Raw genomic sequence first — 19724 nt, forward strand, 5'->3', positions numbered from 1 at the left:
TTCCAGACTTTCAGCGAGTCCGGACGAGAGCAACACCGGCTGGAAGTTTTACTTCAAGCTTTACTGCTTCCTGGACACGGAGAATGTTCCCAAAGACAGCGTGGAGTTCGCCTTCATGTTTGAACAGGTAAGAAGCTATTTAAAACAAAAAACCAAACCCTGTTGCTATTGTTCGGAGCCATCAGACTGAAGCTCGATATCTAATCCGTAGTCAGTAGGAATACCTTTTGAATAATGGAGAACACTTTAAACCCCAAAAGTGGTTGTTCAGCAGGAGTATGATATTATTTTGGACAGAAGTGGGTCTATATTGTCAAGTATTTAAAAAATATATTTATTTTGATCTGATCAAAAAAACATGAGAACACATCACACACATCACACACATCTCAAGTAGAAACACAAGCCATTGAATGCATCAGAGCAGGAGAGCATGATGGGAAGGAAACACGTTAACCTGTGTTTGTTTTAGGTGTAACATGAGAGGAGCAGTTGTTAAAACATGAATTTGTCGCGCTTTCTGACTGACGGAGGTATTTTATTGAGACGGAAATTAAGGTTAACATAAAAACAAAACACAGAGAGTCCCGAAAGAAACAAACATAAGAACAGAACACATAAATGAGAGTGGTTTTATTTCATGTATCGCAGTTCCAAAATGTTCTGACATCTTCATCTCCCATTTCCTTGTCTCCAGGCTCATGAGGCTGTGATCCGGGGTCGGTATCCGGGCCCCGAGGAGACCCTTCAGTTCCTGGCGGCCCTCAGGCTTCAGTACCTCCAGGGGGATCACAACCCCCAGGTCAAAATCCCCGAAATGTCCCTGGTGTTCCCCATGTCTCGGTTGCGGGCCCGTGTGCAAAACTCGGCCAAAACGTTCGCTCCGAGCTCCATCAGCAGCGGCGGCGGCAGCGGCGGCTCTTTATCCGAACGCTCGGGAACGTCGGAGAGGAAACGCTCGAGCTTCCTGGAGGGAACGCTGAGGAGGAGCTTCCGGAGCGGATCGCTGAGTCGGCAGAAACTGGAGGAGGAGAACAGCCTGGAGGCGTGGATGAGGGAGGAGGCGGCGGCCGTGAAGACCTGCGTGATGGACAAGTGGAGGAAGCTGCAGGGCATGAACCAGGGACAGGCCATGGTCAAATACATGGCGGTGGCCAAGGAGTGGCAGGGATACGGATCCACGCTGTTCAACGTGGAGGTGAGTCTACCAGCGTTTGTTTTTTGGATCCCTTGTTGAAATATAGTTCTTAGTGTAATATTAATATGTTTAATATTTGTAGTGTTGTGATGAGTGGTTCCACTCGGAGCAGTTTTATTGCTAAGGTTCTAGTAAAGCAACTTTTTTTTACACAAACATGGATGCATTTTATCTTATATTTTGTTTAACATCAAATAGGAGTTTTACTATTGAACATTGCTCAAAGAAATGCGTTCAAAAGTGTAAAGAAAGTATTGATATTGTTACTAAAGTAAGGCACAGTATTGCAGCCAGTATTTCTCTTGTGATTAGAAAAACAAATCTCTCAGTTTTTAATACATGTGTGGTTTTATTTCCAGTATTGCAGTTTCAAAATGTCAACTTTTTACTTGACATTCAAATCCCTTAATGAAATATATTCCTTAGTGTAATATGAATATGTTTACTCTTTGTAGTGCCGTGACGGGTCGTTCCCCTCGGAGCTGTGGCTGGGCGTGAGTCGGGAGGCGATCTCTGTGTATAAGAGAGGAGAGCCGTGGCCTCTGGAGGTTTTCCCGTACGAACAGATCCTCTCTTTCGGAGCTCCGCTGGCCAGCGCCTACAAGATCACTGTGGAGGGCCGAGAGCTGGTGTTCGACACGCAAATGGTTCGTAACAACCAGTCATTGGTTTCTTCATGTAGAGATATATTATAGGCATGTTTTGAAGGATAGAATTAGCTTTGTCAAATCACTTGTCAAAGCTCAAAAGAACGGAACATTAGTTCACCAACTTTCCTTGCCAAAGGAACTGATGTCAATATACATTAAAGGTAGGGTAGGTAAGTTTGAGAAACCGGCTCGAGATCGCTAGAATTTGAAAATACACAACCGGAGAAAATCTTCCACTTCCTTACAGAGCCCCTCCTCCAACACACACGAATGCGCACATGACCAATGAGGGCACGAGATAAGTTTGTGCACAGATGGAAGGCTGACAGGCAGGTAGGCCATCCAGTTATTTTAGCCGGGCCGAACCACGCCCCTTAACTGTGATATAATGGCCATATACCACGGCCTGTCGTGAGCTATTGCTTAAGTGTATCTCGAGCCGGTTTCTCAAACTTACCTACCCCACCTTTAAGAACAGTTTTTAAGATTGTTAAATAACATTAGCAGAGTCCAATCCCTTTACAATTAGCCAACAGCTCATATGTACATGTCATAGCTCAATTGAACAGCAGATGATTGCACCAACTTGCCTTGGCAAATCATAATCTTGCACTATTTTCTATGGTTTTATATCTTATATATATTTATGTTGCATTGTTGGAGGAGCCTGCCCACACTGTAGCTACTGTGCATATGACAAAAAAGCCTTTGAATCTTTGAATGCATGCAGGTGAAGCAAACAGAAACACCAACCTTAAATCCTTGTCTCTCTCACCTGCAGGTCATGGACATTGCCAAGTTGATGAAGGCCTACATCAGCATGATCGTGAAGAAGCGCTACAGCAACTGTCAGTCGGTCAGCAGCCACGGCAGCCAGTGCAGCGCCTGGTGAACTCCGACCACCATCTTTGAAATCTCAAGACTGACTCTGAATGCTGGAGACAAACCACAATGCTCTTAACGATAATTAGCTAAAGTTATGATTTTGTCTGGTTTCATTCCAAAACGTTACACATCCACACCTGAGAGATCAGAGCCTTAAACAGAGTTAGCAACCATTTCAAGCTGGTTTTCTTTGGTTGCTAACTTCTTTTTTAAACCTTCGTAATGCTGACAAACAAGTTAAGTTGAGTCGTGTAACCAGGAATGAGTCCTAAAACCAGGGAATGAGTTAGCATTTTACCACTTCCTGTGCCCTCACCTGGAAGTCAATGGTTTTCTGAATGTGTTTTTGGTTGTTATCCTGAAATAGGGTCTGTGGTTAAGCTGAAGAGATTTTTGTTCTACGACATAAAATACGTCACTGGTGGATTTTAAAATGGCGGTGTCTAAATGAGACGACTAAACGTCATCACGCCGAACATTAGCCTCCTTTAGCTTAGCGGTGGTGAAGTGAAGTCATGTGACCGTGCTGTAGTTCCTCTATAGCCCAACATTAGCCACCTTTAGCTTAGCAGTGGTCAAGTGAAGTCATGTGACCGTGCTGTAGTTCCTTTATAGCCCAACATTAGACTGGAACGTTATTATTGGTGGTAAATATTGACAATCTGACCACAATATCCTTATTTCTAAGATAAGTAGCATTTATTACAGTAATTAATTTGATTCCTGAAGCTACTAAGGACTCAAACACTCGGCTCGTTATCTAAAGTTCTGGGTCTAAGATAACGCAACATTGGGTTCAAGAGCGATACCAAAAAATAAGGCAATTGTAAAAAGTACATGACGGGAATAACCTATCAAAACTTTTCCTGGGATTCTGCAGTAGCTGAATAAGATAGTAAAACAAATTCCACTTTTGTCAGACCAAAGAAAACCATCTGAGGGTTTCACACAACCGTATCATCCTCTCGTGATTTACTCTAGATGTGTGGATGTGTCTTGTTTTGGAAAAAAGGACGCTCATTTCTCCTGATGCTAATGTGCTGCGTCACTGCAAGGACTGTTGTTGCAGGATGGTGCTTTGTGTTACTGTGTGTGTGTGTGTGTGTGTGTGTGTGTGTGTGTGTGTGTGTGTGTGTGTGTGTGTGTGTGTGTGTGTGTGTGTGTGTGTGTGTGTGTGTGTGTGTGTGTGTGTGTGTGTGTGTGAATGTGACTTTTAAAGGAGGTGCGTCTACATGTCTGAATGTAATTAAAAGAAAGCAGTTAAGATGGAGAAAAGAGAACATAGTTAAAGCCTTTTCCTCTGCTTTGATAAACTCTGGGACCTGACCTTCTTAAAAAAAGAACTGTAAATAATATGCGACTGTACTCGGCTGAAGCATTTCTACTTTGTGATTGATTGTGTTGATTTGTTGATGATTTTTTTTGAAGGTCACACACACAAGTGCCTGTTCAAACTGAAGCAGGACGAACTGAAATCAAACTGATGCCACTCTTGTTCCTGTGTAACCAGAATCTGGAAGGTTCCCTTTAACTACAAATGTACTTTGACACTGCAGAATGTGTCCGTCTGTGCAGGTCGTTCAACGTAAACTCTGAGTTATTTTTACATCTGTTAATTTCTGACGTGTAAGCCCAGTCTTATCGTCTGTCTCCCAGTCCAGAAAACAGCACTCAAATTTAAAGTGATGAAGATCAGGTGCGGGAAAAGGGGGAACAAATATTTAATATCCTACCATATGGGGAAAAATCATATTTAGAATTTAGAAAAAGAAAAACTGAATTTCTACTTTAAAATCTTGACTTTTCAATTTGAACCCTTTTTTTTTCTGAATTCAATTCAAACTAAGAATTCTCAGATCAATTATTATTTAGATCTCAAAATTCTAAATGTATTCAAAGAATTGCGAAGAGAAAAAATTATTCAGACTTTTATCTCGCAATTCGACCTTTTTTTAAGAATTTGAATTTCGGATTTTGAGGCTAAAAAAAGAGTAGGGCTTTTTGACAAAAGAATTGCAAAGGGAGAAACCAAATCAGATATTGATCTCGAAAATACAGATTTCCTGAATTTAAGTGAGGAATTCAGAGTATGAAAAGGATTCGTGATTTTAATTTCTGAAATTAGATTTGTTTCTGAGATTTGAAATAACAATTGTGTTCCTTTTAATCTCAAAACTCAGATTTTAAACTCCAAATTCTGACTTTATTTATCTTTTTGCATGAATTCAAAGCTCAAAAACATTTTCCACATGTTGCCCTTATCCCTATCCATCACTTCCAAAGATCAATATTTAGGGCTTGTTCTTTCTGTTCTTTGTAAAGTTTGGTTATTTCACTTGCAAAACAGTGCTAACCTTAGAGAAGAATGCATTATACTGCATTGACGATTCTTTCTATCGAACATAATTGAATGCAAAAATCCACAAAATGACTAAAAGTCCGAAATTGTCATTTTCATCAAACCCTCCCGATGTAGCACAATTTAAAGGCCTTGAAACAGTACGCAATGCCCCTTCAAGTGACTCAGACTGCAATTATTGAACAATTATTAGTAATAATGTCTGAATTATCGATGTAATTGATCAGATTTTAGTTTAAAGACTTGCTCAGTGGGATTGTTTGCAGCGTGACATTCCTACAACATTTCACTGGAGCTCCGCGGGCGGCAGATCCATCCAAAGACGCGTGTGCAGGTTTCTTCCACAGTGCCTTGTTGTATATTCTGTACACTTCATTTGTTTTCCAATGTGTGGTTTCTCTTCTTTTTTTTGCTATATTGTGCAATGTTATATAAATATTATATAATCACGTGGCTGTACATTTTATACTGTAAGTCTTTGCCTTGTTTTTTTCTCCTGATGATCACCTGATTTTCTTAAGATAAAAATCTCGTTGTATTTTTCTCTACGCAACCATGCAACTGATCTTTGACACATTACTGGTATTTCATTTTTCTATCTGTATTAGCTGTATTATGTATTGAAAGGATGATTCTAACAATAAATGATTACATATTTGGTCTGAAGTGGTATTGACATTATTTACTTTATTTGATATACTTTGACAGTCTCAATCGGTAGTTTTGAATACTGGGTAATTCATTGGTTAGAGTTCATTTGAGTACCAGAGGTGTCTGATGATGTCATCACATTCTGCATGATGTCATGTGATCACCAGTGAAGAAAGGCTCTTCGACATCACTGATGCTGAGTGCGATGAGATCATCGGTGATGTCATGCAGAATGCGGTTACATCATCGGTGACATCACATCGGGGACTTCTTTTGAGGTCTCCTGCGTCTGCGCACGGGGCGAGCGGCTTGTCTGCGTTTGCTTGGCATCGTCAAAAATGCCGCTCGCCCCGTGCGCAGACGCAAGAGACCTCAGAGGAAGTCCCTGGCTGCTCGCAGATGCATGCGAGAGTGGTCCGACGCAGACGCTAAGCAACGACAGGAAACGTGTGTGTGTGTGTGTGTGTGTGTGTGTGTGTGTGTGTGTGTGTGTGTGTGTGTGTGTGTGTGTGTGTGTGTGTGTGTGTGTGTGTGTGTGTGTGTGTGTGTGTGTGTGTGTGTGTGTGTGTGTGTGTGTGTGTGTGTGTGTGTGTGTGTGTGTGTACGTTACATTACAAGATTGGAGCACTTCTGCTGCATTCATGTGGCGTCCCGTTCTTCCTTCCTGAAAAAGAAAAGACAAAAAATAAACATTGTAACTTATGACGTGTGTATGGTCTACTTGCATACTTTCGGGAGAGGCTCTGTGATGTCAAAGATGATGTCATCACATTCCACATGACGTCATGGCTGATGATTTTGTCACTGATGATGTCATCACATCAGAAGCTGCAGTTTGTTTACTCAAGATAAAAGCCCCACAGGGAGACAAAGCTCCTGCTGTCCAACATCGCAAACATTTCCTATTTTGTCCCTTGGGACTTGGTGTGAAAAAAGTGTCTTCCTGAAATCAGGTAAATAACCAACAGAGCTCTCCATTTATATAAATATTCTTTATACATTACATCCATGTTACATTCAAATGAAATAGAAATACAGCCGACAGCAAAAGTCACATTCAAGTCATTTCTGTGCTGCGCATTGAGACGTCACCAAGCCTCCGAAGGCACAAAACAATCTAACGACCCAAATGACCCAGAGTCGAGAACAGAGACCCCAACAACAACAAAAAACACCCTCCCAAACAACACAGGGCTCCTGGAAGCTCAACAGAAAGGCATAAGAAAGGGTCAAATCCACCATTTTCAACATCTGTATCCATGCTGGCACAAATAATCTGAGATTGAGTTCCAATGACATTCAAAAGAGTCCAGATGTGATGCCTGCATTGTTTGTTTTGTGCTCATATGCCATCCGTCTTAGTCGCTGAATTCTGCTTCCTTCTGGTTTCTCAAAAAGGTAGGATTTATTCGTACAAAATGCGAAACAGGATTATCCGAAAACACAGCAAGAATCCGGCAGTTTTGGAAGAAGTCAAAGCTTTTCAAACTCTAAAAACAGCAAAAGTAACAACAACTATAAGACATGTCGGCTACGGACATGTTTCATCATGAAATACTTTTCATTGTTAATCAGATTATAATTGATCAGAACTTGGCTTTAGTATAATCTTGGGGACAAACAGCGGAGACATCCCATCATTTAGGGGCCGTTTCACATTTTTCAAGACATCTGGTTGATCTGAATTGAAGATGATTATGTTTAAATGCTTACTGTTATAACGGGTAGCTTTCAAAGAACCTTCTTTTTTAATGGGACTATAGGAGACTACAGTGCTTTAAAAACTAAGATTTTGCAGAACATCTCAATTTAAAGGTGGGGTAGGTAAGTTTGAGAAACCGGCTCGAGATACACTTGTTGTTATATTCCATGGAATGTTCTTCACATCCCGATAGCAATAAATATCTGAAGTGCTTTGACAAGAGATCCATAAAAAATGTCATCTGTGGAAGCTGTAGTACTGTAAAAAGCACGACCAATCATCTGAGCCGGCCCGGCTAAAATAACTGGATGGCCTACCTGCCTGTCAGCCTTCCATCTGTGCACAAACTTATCTCGTGCCCTCATTGGTCATGTGCGCGTTTGTGTGTGTTGGAGGAGGGGCTCTGTAAGGAAGTGGCAGATTTTCTCCGGCTGTGTATTTTCAAATTCTAGCGATCTCGAGCCGGTTTCTCCAAAATGACCTACCCCACCTTTAATGCCGTATTCATGTGGCAACTTCCTTTAATACTTCTTCAAAATTATTGTCCCAGTAACACTTTCTTAAAGCTCTTACGTATCTGACCTGGTGCCAAACGATGCAAAAGCGTTAAAAAGATTCCTCAAATCAGCCTTACCCAATCATTTATGGTCATTTTAGCCAAATGTAAGGGTTATAGTGCTTTGATGAACTCTCCTTCAGCCAATCGTGCCGTCTTAAACCCTGATGAGTTGTATGATAATGAAAATGGTCACACGTTGTTAATCTTACAATCTCTGCACGATGGTCTAGAGCAGGGGGGTCAAACTCCATTTCATCGCCGGGCCACATCAGCATTATGGTTGCACTCAAAGGGCCAGTTGTAACTTTAAGACTATATAAATATATACTTGGCTTTAGTCTTATCTTGGGGACAAACAGCGGTAACATCCTATCGTTTGGGGACCGTTTCACATTTTTCAAGACATCTGGTTGATCTGCGAAAAAATGTAGTAAATCCATGATGAGAAAGATGATGAAACTGCCCAGTTGCCCCCCAGTGAAAACCATCAGGAGCATAAATCCCGCCTGGTGTCACACCGACGTCACCCGGATGACCTCCTGCCCCGAGTCCCTGTCCCGCCTCAGGGGGTTTCGGGGGTGGCAAAAGGGCCCCAAACAGAGGCAGCTCCATGGCTGGACCTCCAGCTGGGTGCCGGGGCGTAAAGGGCCATCGGGTGCAAAGGTAGTCAATGGTAACCACAGCGTCCTGGGGGAGAGTGCCGATTGGCCGGTGCTCGTCTCCTCCAGGTCCTTGGCTTTGTTGTAGCTCTGGACGTCCCAGTGCAGGTTGACGGCCCGCCAGCGCAAGAACACGCTGTACACCGCCGCCCCCTCATGGACGATCAAACCTGGGACAAACATTAAAGGTCACCTGTTATGAAAACAGCCAAGTTTTGGATTATACTTTACCCTTTTGCATTTTTGAAACTAGTGCTAGAGTGTTTTTTGTTATTTACCTGTTACCTCTACGGAGCGATTTTCTGTTGTACAAATAGTGCCCTTTTTTCAGTAAAGACTTTCTTTTGTACTTTGTGTGTCGAGTCATGCTTTTGGGTTCATGCTCGTTTGCCTAGTCATGACACAGAATGGTTTGCAGACTGGTTTCAGACTCACCTACGCAGACCAGGTCCATGAAGCTGTACATGCCGTAGCAGATCTGGAAGAGCACGTCGCGGCGCTGCCACACGGCCTGCGGGCTGAGAGCCGACCACAGCAGCCAGGAGATGCTGGCCACCAGGAAGAGAGAGCCCAGAAACACCGCGATGATCTGCACCTTCTCCACCAGCGTGATGGTGATGGACTGCCACTGAGAGAGAGAGAGAGAGAACCATATCACTGTGAGAGACACTACATACTGATATACACCTGAACATCAGCAGGAGAGGACTCTTTAAAGTAGAGACACTACATACTGATATACACCTGAACATCAGCAGGAGAGGACTCTTTAAAGTAGAGACACTACATACTGATATACACCTGAACATCAGCAGGAGAGGACTCTTTAAAGTAGAGACACTACATACTGATATACACCTGAACATCAGCAGGAGAGGACTCTTTAAAGTAGAGACACTACATACTGATATACACCTGAACATCAGCAGGAGAGGACTCTTTAAAGTAGAGACACTACATACTGATATACACCTGAACATCAGCAGGAGAGGACTCTTTAAAGTAGAGACACTACATACTGATATACACCTGAACATCAGCAGGAGAGGACTCTTTAAAGTAGAGACACTACATACTGATCTACACCTGAACATCAGCAGGAGAGGACTCTTTAAAGTAGAGACACTACATACTGATATACACCAGAACATCAGCAGGAGAGGACTCTTTAAAGTAGAGACACTACATACTGATATACACCTGAACATCAGCAGGAGAGGACTCTTTAAAGTAGAGACACAACATACTGATATACACCTGAACATCAGCAGGAGAGGACTCTTTAAAGTAGAGACACTACATACTGATATACACCTGAACATCAGCAGGAGAGGACTCTTTAAAGTAGAGACACTACATACTGATATACACCTGAACATCAGCAGGAGAGGACTCTTTAAAGTAGAGACACTACATACTGATATACACCTGAACATCAGCAGGAGAGGACTCTTTAAAGTAGAGACACTACATACTGATATACACCTGAACATCAGCAGGAGAGGACTCTTTAAAGTAGAGACACTACATACTGATATACACCTGAACATCAGCAGGAGAGGACTCTTTAAAGTAGAGACACTACATACTGATATACACCTGAACATCAGCAGGAGAGGACTCTTTAAAGTAGAGACACTACATACTGATATACACCTGAACATCAGCAGGAGAGGACTCTTTAAAGTAGAGACACCACATACTGATATACACCTGAGCATCAGCAGGAGAGGACTCTTTAAAGTAGAGACACTACATACTGATATACACCTGAACATCAGCAGGAGAGGACTCTTTAAAGTAGAGACACTACATACTGATATACACCTGAACATCAGCAGGAGAGGACTCTTTAAAGTAGAGACACTACATACTGATATACACCTGAACATCAGCAGGAGAGGACTCTTTAAAGTAGAGACACTACATACTGATACACACCTGATCATCAGCAGGAGAGGACTCTTTAAAGTAGAGACACTACATACTGATACACACCTGAACATCAGCAGGAGAGGACTCTTTAAAGTAGAGACACTACATACTGATATACACCTGAACATCAGCAGGAGAGGACTCTTTAAAGTAGAGACACTACATACTGATATACACCTGAACATCAGCAGGAGAGGACTCTTTAAAGTAGAGACACTCCATACTGATATACACCTGGACATCAGCAGGAGAGGACTCTTTAAAGTAGAGACACTACATACTGATATACACCTGAACATCAGCAGGAGATGACTCTTTAAAGTAGAGACACTACATACTGATATACACCTGAACATCAGCAGGAGAGGACTCTTTAAAGTAGAGACACTACATACTGATATACACCTGGACATCAGCAGGAGAGGACTCTTTAAAGTAGAGACACTACATACTGATATACACCTGAACATCAGCAGGAGAGGACTCTTTAAAGTAGAGACACTACATACTGATATACACCTGGACATCAGCAGGAGAGGACTCTTTAAAACTCAGAATCAGAACATTGTGGATTGTGAAACTGCACAGAGATTATTTCCGAGAAAAATACTTTTAGGCTGAGGGTGTTTGTTCATTCTGCCAGTGACTCAAGTCCCATCTGGAGCGAACAGATATGAAAAGGCCTGAATGTTCCTCAGATAATGAAACCATCCTGACATGTTGAGCTGCAGGAGGCTCTGTCTGTTCAGCCTTGGGAGGAAACAAGGACTGAAGGAATCCAAACTGAAGAGGAAACACCACGTCTTCATCAAGAAAACAACCATCATAACTAATAGATAGATGCTTTTATAGAAAATGTATTCTTAACTGCATCTTTACTACTAATTTAGTTGAGTCAATGTTGTGTTAAATACACCTCTACATGTGGATGTGTTTGTAATTTAGATGAATCATTTAGCAAGAAGTACTCTGACAGATGCAGGAGGGTATATTTTGTGTCCGTTTTGTACCGTGCCGGTTTTCCTCCACTGTGAATATTTCTGAGCATAAATCAATGCACTGTAAAAACAATCATCTGTTAATGCCTCTATAATAATTCAGAGAGGATGCTCGGTGGGAGAAAACGGTAACCTCAAACGGCTGTAAAAAAAAGTCGTAAAAAAAACCCAGAGATCATATAATGGCAATGATTCCTAATTCATTATTTAAACGTCCATTATCAACCAACCTGTTACATGTTAAAGTGCATATTTGTACTTATTTATATAAATGTTTTATTACATGCTCATTCATCATAATTGTACATCAAATAAAGTACAATTATTAATAATTCCCCACTCCCCTCCCTCAGTGCTTTTACCTGCCAGGGGTTCTTGGTGTTGATGGCGATGACGCTGAAGCGGTAGCAGCAGAGTTCACAGGTCCAGCAGCCGCGCTCGCTGATCCACTTCAGGAGGCAGGTCTGGTGGGTGTAGCGCACCGAGCCGTCGCAGCGGCACGGGTTCAGCAGGGCGCCCTGCAGCAGGTCAGAGGTCAGAGGTCAGATATTAACACGTAATGATGGAGAGAGAATTTCTTTAATCGTTAACCTTTGTGTTTTCTTCCCGTGAAATGTGGGTGAAATTTGACCTGGGAATTTGACTGAATTTGGATAAAACACACGTAGATTTTTTTGTAAATCTTCATTTCTGTGGCAATTAAATAAAAGATTAACTTATTCTGACATTAAAGACATTTGGAAAGGGTCACATTAGATGGGAGGACAACAGGAAGGATAACATATGTATGTCACAAACACATATTAACAACTGATTAGGAAATTGAACAAAGCTTCAACTGCATGTTTTTTAATTGGCAATCTGAAAAGCATTCAACGAACCCTGATTGTGATTTAAAAAAACCTTTATTGATAAATGAATAACAAACAAGTTTAGTCTCAAAAGGTCTGCATTTCAGGCGCCTTATTCTTATTTTTGTAAATGCTCTTTGTCTTAAACACGCTGGAGTAGATGTGACAAAATCTTAAGAGAAACAGACGGAAACAATCTGCTGTTGGGTCGATAGTGGAACCATCTTCTTAATATTAATCTTAAATCCAATTCTTAAGGTCTACGTGTCACAACTTTCTCCTCATCCAGGGATCCTTGCCTTCATGCCTCAGTTTGGCATTCCCTCCCAGCGGCTCATTCATCAAATAAAATCCACGCCTTGTTCACCAGCATCGCTCAGATCAATGATCATTTCTCTGCAGCTACAACACGTCCAGATGCAGCGCGACATAAATCATGAAAAACCATATCTATGCTTTCTTCCTGGAGGCATTCCTCAGGCGGCCATTACTGCCGGGCAGTGAGCGGAGTATTAAAAGTGTATTAAGGTCAGCGGTCAGGCAGATCGTTTTTCACCATGTCATATTAACCTTGTGGGTTTAAGAGCACCTCAGAGGCTTTCACTTGAATTAACTGAGTTAGGGCGGCTCTCCACTGAAGCTGTGAGGTTTAAAGAGAAGAGAAGGAGGATTTCAATGCTTCTGGATATCTGAGGGGACATTTGATGAACCATACAACTTTTTGGGGATTGTAGAGGCCAACAAAGTGGACCCTGAAGGCAACATCTCCCTGGTTCCCGCCACAAAAAGGAGCCATATGATTATTTCACAAAATAATCTCAATGTTTATGATTCATAGACGTTTTGTTCAGCAGGATAATCTTCACATAATAACACTTTATGATTTCTGAAGTAACAAGCTAATGTTGGGCTATAAAGGAATTACAGCACGGTCACATGACTTCACGTCACCACCGCTAAGCTAAAGGTGGCTAATGTTGGGCTATAAAAAAAACTACAGCACGGTCACATGACTTCACATCACCACAGCTAAGCTAAAGGTGGCTAATGTTGGGCTATAAAGAAACTACAGCACGGTCACATGACTTCACATCACCACCGCTAAGCTAAAGGTGGCTAATGTTGGGCTATAAAGGAACTACAGCACGGTCACATGACTTCACATCACCACCGCTAAGCTAAAGGCGGCTAAGGTTGGGCTATAAAGGAACTACAGCACAGTCACATGACTTCACATCACCACTGCTAAGCTAAAGGTGGCTAATGTTGGGCTATAAAGGAACTACAGCACGGTCACATGACTTCACGTCACCACCGCTAAGCTAAAGGTGGCTAATGTTGGGCTATAAAGGAACTACAGCACGGTCACATGACTTCACGTCACCACCGCTAAGCTAAAGGTGGCTAATGTTGGGCTATAAAGGAACTACAGCACGGTCACATGACTTCACGTCACCACAGCTAAGCTAAAGGTGGCTAATGTTGGGCTATAAAGGAACTACAGCACGGTCACATGACTTCACGTCACCACCGCTAAGCTAAAGGCGGCTAATGTTGGGCTATAAAGAAACTACAGCAGGGTCACATGACTTCACGTCACCACAGCTAAGCTAAAGGTGGCTAATGTTGGGCTATAAAGGAACTACAGCACGGTCACATGACTTCACGTCACCACAGCTAAGCTAAAGGTGGCTAATGTTGGGCTATAAAGGAACTACAGCACGGTCACATGACTTCACATCACCACCGCTAAGCTAAAGGCGGCTAAGGTTGGGCTATAAAGGAACTACAGCACGGTCACATGACTTCACATCACCACTGCTAAGCTAAAGGTGGCTAATGTTGGGCTATAAAGGAACTACAGCACGGTCACATGACTTCACGTCACCACCGCTAAGCTAAAGGTGGCTAATGTTGGGCTATAAAGGAACTACAGCACGGTCACATGACTTCACGTCACCACCGCTAAGCTAAAGGTGGCTAATGTTGGGCTATAAAGGAACTACAGCACGGTCACATGACTTCACGTCACCACAGCTAAGCTAAAGGTGGCTAATGTTGGGCTATAAAGGAACTACAGCACGGTCACATGACTTCACGTCACCACCGCTAAGCTAAAGGTGGCTAATGTTGGGCTATAAAGAAACTACAGCAGGGTCACATGACTTCACGTCACCACCGCTAAGCTAAAGGTGGCTAATGTTGGGCTATAAAGGAACTACAGCAGGGTCACATGACTTCACATCACCACCGCTAAGCTAAAGGAGGCTAATGTTGGGCTATAAAGGAATTACAGCACGGTCACATGACTTCACGTCACCACCGCTAAGCTAAAAGAGGCTAATGTTGGGCTATAAAGGAACTACAGCACGGTCACATGACTTCACATGCTGATTTACTGGACTTAGATAACATCTTTCTCTGCTCATAAATGAATATTTACATTCTCCCTGATAACAGGTGGAGCTCGGCCTTCAAGATTTAAGATTAAAAGGCTTTATCGTCGTATGCTACAGAGTAGATATGGCAATGACAATCTTAAGTCCCAGGCTCCTTCAATAATGCAACATGAATAGACATACAACAATATGAAACAGCGCAAGAGAATGTTGCAAGTCACCAATGTGCAGGTAATTGCGTAAGAAGGGAACTCTAAAATCCAGATATTAGTCTGGCCCCGGACGCAGAGATTAGATTAAGTGTGCTAATAGGCTGTAGCCCACGTTCAGAGGACAGGATATTCACTTAGCGTTTACTGCCTGCTCTCCTTCCTGCAGGACGAGCCGTCCCTCATGCTGTCACGAGACAGAAAAGCACCCTGCAGAGTTTCAGGTTTCAGAGACGGAGTGACCGTTTGTCTGTCCACCGTCTGCAGGAGGACTCACAGACTGATGATTCACTGAGACCGTGATTCAGGGATTTCCTCCACCTCTCATTGTGAATCCATTGGAGAACTGTAGTGTATGGGCATATCTACTGTGTATATATATATATAATTGTATTTAATTCAGTCTTTTTATTGCACAGTCTTACATTTTGTATAGTTTTTTTCCTGTTTTATTTTATTTGTATTAGATATTACATTTTAACTCCTTATGTTAATATAAATATATATTTTTAATTATATATTTTTATTGCGAACTCTTATTTAACCTCTTTTGTTTAAATATATGTTATCTTATTGAACATTTTAATTGAATGTCTTGTGTTTATAGAAATATTTTAATTTTTTATTTTACTCCACGTCCAATATATTATTTTAAAAAACTTGTTTTGATTTAAGTTCATTTAATTTAGTTTTATTTCATTGTATGTGTGTTTATATAAATATATACATTTTATTTTAATAATTGCTATAGCATTCTTACTGAAGCTTCTTGCTTTAACTTCTTGTGTGTTTTTAATTCAATCAGTCAACATTACATCACATGACATGTCACTTGTTAGACGCTTTTATCCAAAGCGACTAACACACATTCAGTACTGTGGAGCAATTTGGGGTGAAGTGTCTCAGGGACACAACGACATGCTGACAGCAGTGGGACTTGAACCTGCTATCCTCTGATTCGAAGATCAGCACACTAACCCACTGAGCCACAGCCTTCCCTAAAGTCAACGGCCTTTAAATAAATATAAATTATAATTGTAAAAAAAAAATGTTGTTCTTCTTGTGTGTCATTCATCCACACCAATCAGAAGTGCTGTGCTCCACATGTACCAGTCATTGTTAACCAATCAGAAGTGGCCCATGATAGTAGGTGATAGACAGATTGATCCAATCACCTGCCAAGTATTTTTGAAATACTTTTCCAAATGGCTTCCAATGGAGCTTTCCTGATGGTTTGGTGAAACCGTCTGAGTCAGGTTAGTAAGGCTCCATCACATGTTTCTATTACAGGGTGGATCTTAAACTGAAGCTTGACTTTAAAGCAACCCAACGGAAGTTTCATGTAAGTTTAGTTCTTTCACTCGTAGCTCGGGCTGCGGGGGCGCTAGAGACGGGAGCACGTTGATGCGACCTTCCTAGCCGGAGATATGGCCGCATTTTACAATAAACTTCCGTTGGGTCGGTTAAAAATAAATATCGCAAATCGCAATCGCAATATCTGTCAGAAAGATCGCAATTAGATTATTTCCACAAATCGTGCAGCCCTAATTGTACGTATGTTATATATATATATACACAGAGGATAAGTGAGTTGTGCAAAAGTAGATTAAAGGTACAAACAGTTAACAGTATAACAGCATGTACTTGTACTTAAACTCTGAACTGCTGTACTGATTACTTTCCACCTGTAGAAGTATGCTCTCTCCACGGCGCTGAAGTCAGTCCAAGGTCCTTCTCTACACTTTATGTTGTAACTCTTAATAACATTACAGGTTTACATCTTCACATTTACTTTGGCTCTTTTTCTATTATTATCCATCCAATCAGAAACGTTTCCAGCGAGTTGTGAAAGCAGGTGAGTTGCAGCAGCAGCCAATCACCATGCAGCACCTTCATTCAATTAAAGCCAACTTTCACCAAATCTTTAGCTAAAGTAGTGAATTCAATGTTTAGAATGACTCTGCTACAGGTTAACAGGTTAGTAAAGTAGGTTAGCAGTAAGTAATACACATGTTGAGTTATTGGATTATAAGTATTGATGCATTGATGTGTTTATCACTTAATGTTGCAGCTAGTCGTAGTAGAGTTGTTCTTACTAAATACATATATATATAGACAGGTAGCTTGTGACTTCCACCAAGGATCAATAAAGTTTATCCACACAACTATGCAGCTTTTGCCAAATGTGTGTCACACCTCTAAAGCCAAATACATGTCTAAGTATCACTGCGAGCTGTTCTTTATTCGGTTCTTTATGGCATTTAGTGTCAATAGACCTCATTTATACAAAACTAAAGAACATTTTTTAGTTAGAAATAGCTAAAATGTTCAATGTTTTTGACTATAACTAAAATCAGAGCAGCAAGACACAGACATGTGTGGAAGTTTAGTCAGGATTCTGTTTTGAAACGTATTAAAATGTATGAACCCATCCATGTTTCCATCCCCTAACCCTAACTGGATGAAATCACCCCCTTATTCTAACTGAGAGTTAATCTATTTAAAAAACATGATGAATTACTTATTGATGTTTGTTTCACTGTGTATTGAATGTAATCTTTAAAGTGTATCTTGACATGATAAACTACTTGTTGATTATATTTTGTATTCTAAATACAATCTCCAAACTTAATCTGTCAGATAAATGTCCAGTAGTGGAGTTCAAAGCAAAAAATGTGAAGTTAAGAGTAGCAGGAAGTACAAATACTCGAGTAGAAGTACCTCCACAGTGCACTTGAGTACATCTACTTAGTTACTCTCCACCTTCACACCACCAGTACTTTGCATGTGACAGAAACAGCAGATTGTACCTGCTCGGCTCCCTGGAAGCAGATCCTGCAGCTGGGGGTCGGGATGCAGGTCTCACTGCTGCTGTTTGAATGCATCGTCTGCTCCTTGCACGATCTCCCCCTCAAAACCCCCACTTCCTCCTCCTCTTCCTCACGGGAGAAATGCCCCCCCGTCACATGCATCCCCTGCAGCTCCGGGCCTCCTCTTCCTCACCCGGCTCTTCCTCCTTCTCTTCCCCGGGGTTCAGGCGTCTTTCCCCGCCACCGTGAGGCTCTCCTTCCCCCCAGGTGTGGCTGTGAGGGAGGGTTTCGCCCCCCTTCACCTCCTCCCCTCCACACGCCTCTCCCTCCTCTGTGCTCATGATAAAATGAAAAGTGGAGAATATATAGCATAGATGCAACCCGCCAGAGGATCCAGCACCACCGCCGATGCTTCTGTGAGATGACGCCGGGATGTGGACACCGAACCGAGCCTCTCTCCTGCAGCCGGAGCTATGCTGTGTTTTCCTGGAAGTACAGATGGAAACCCGGATCCCCCCGGCGGTTCTGCGGATTTTGGACCCGCCTCGTGAGCTCCGGAGACCCGGGGAGCGTCTCCTCACAGCCTCCGTGCATCGCAGCAGGATTCCCTCTTCCTCTCCCTCCTCCTCTTCATCCTCCTCCCCTTTTACCGAATCAGAATCGGAGTCAGGTTTATCTCCAGGTAGCTTCACACGAACGAGGAATTTGACTTGGTGTCGTGGTGCATACATCAAAGTAAAATGAAAATGAAAAACACAGATAGCGAACTATTTTAAGAACACTCTATAATAGTTCGCTATCTGTGTTTTTTAAATTGTTGTTTTATTTGTATGCACCAAGGCTTTGCTGCCTCTTTTACCGAGGCAGCAATCTGGGGTCCTCCTAAAGGGGTTTAAATGGATCATCTACAATATAGCCTACTCATTTATATAAATAGTTATCACCGCAATAAACCGTATTTAATTTAGTCTTAATTTGCATTATTTCATTTCATATTCTGTTCTATCATATTTTATTGACATGTATGGACTTCTTGCACTATACTTTTCATTTTGTATTTTTGCATTTTATTATACATGTTGCCTTGTTGGAGGAGCTCAGGTCAGAATAATTTCATTGCCATTTCTTCACTGTAGCTTTGAGCATATGACAATAAAACCTTTGAATTGAATTGAATTGAATTGAATGCCTCTGATGATGAGCAGTCATCCTCCGCTGTAAGGGATTAAATAAATGTAAATTAGGTAGATCATTTATTTATATATAATTTGTAAGTCAATTATATTTTTGTTTATCAATTTGATACTGCTTAAGTTTGTACAGCATCATAATTCTCTTGTTTCAAATCAAAAAAGCCGTCTTTCTCCTGCAGAAAACACCCCTTTCCCCCTGGGGAGGAGACCATTATCTCGCATTATTATCCCTCATTGTGATGGAGGAGGTGATTTCTGCACAGCTGTAAGAGAGGAGGAGCAGATTTACACACACCCAAAAAAAGGGTCACCTGCTGGGCTTCAAATGCCATCGTTATGCAGGGCGGTGGCTTTAACCTTTTTCTACCAGCAGATATCAGCAGGAAACTTCCCTGATGATCACTTTCTTTAAAGAGGCCCTATGTTTGCTGTTGTTTTCCCTCTCCTGTAGTTATGTAGGTTTTAGTCAACACAGTCTCACAAAAAAACGTGTAATAGCGACGTTGGTCCACGGGGCAAAACGTAGTTCACAAATAACCCTCTCAAGACGTGACATGGATAAAATATAGTTTCCTATTCATTTCTAATGACCGGTGTCCGTGTCACGTGATCACAAACTTTCCCACTGAGAAAGAAAAACATGGCGGACACCCGATTTATTTTGAG

At 41.8% G+C, this 19724-nt stretch overlaps 3 protein-coding genes across 3 annotated transcripts in view; 2 read left to right on the forward strand and 1 right to left on the reverse strand.

The window, feature by feature from the left end:
- Positions 1 to 3245, forward strand: part of myo10 (myosin X) — a 43606-nt gene extending 40361 nt beyond the window's left edge. The window contains exons 34-37 of the mRNA XM_034136049.1: positions 7 to 127; positions 698 to 1198; positions 1654 to 1845; positions 2630 to 3245. Coding sequence (XP_033991940.1) covers positions 7 to 127; positions 698 to 1198; positions 1654 to 1845; positions 2630 to 2740 — 925 coding nt within the window. The 3' untranslated portion in view covers positions 2741 to 3245. The remainder of the gene's footprint in view (positions 1 to 6; positions 128 to 697; positions 1199 to 1653; positions 1846 to 2629) is intronic.
- The window catches only part of LOC117487470 (GTPase IMAP family member 9-like), a 406332-nt gene that overhangs the window by 180287 nt on the left and 206321 nt on the right, over positions 1 to 19724 (forward strand). The gene's annotated exons all lie outside the window — the stretch shown is intronic.
- LOC117487446 (E3 ubiquitin-protein ligase MARCHF11-like) lies at positions 7855 to 18450 on the reverse strand. The gene is given in 6 exon segments (XM_034136069.1): positions 7855 to 8833; positions 9099 to 9291; positions 11959 to 12114; positions 17866 to 18013; positions 18015 to 18029; positions 18031 to 18450. Coding segments are annotated over 6 exon segments (1005 nt in total). The 5' UTR covers positions 18207 to 18450; the 3' UTR covers positions 7855 to 8516.

This window comes from Trematomus bernacchii, unplaced genomic scaffold (assembly GCF_902827165.1).
Source record: "Trematomus bernacchii unplaced genomic scaffold, fTreBer1.1, whole genome shotgun sequence".
Lineage (NCBI taxonomy): Eukaryota > Metazoa > Chordata > Actinopteri > Perciformes > Nototheniidae > Trematomus > Trematomus bernacchii.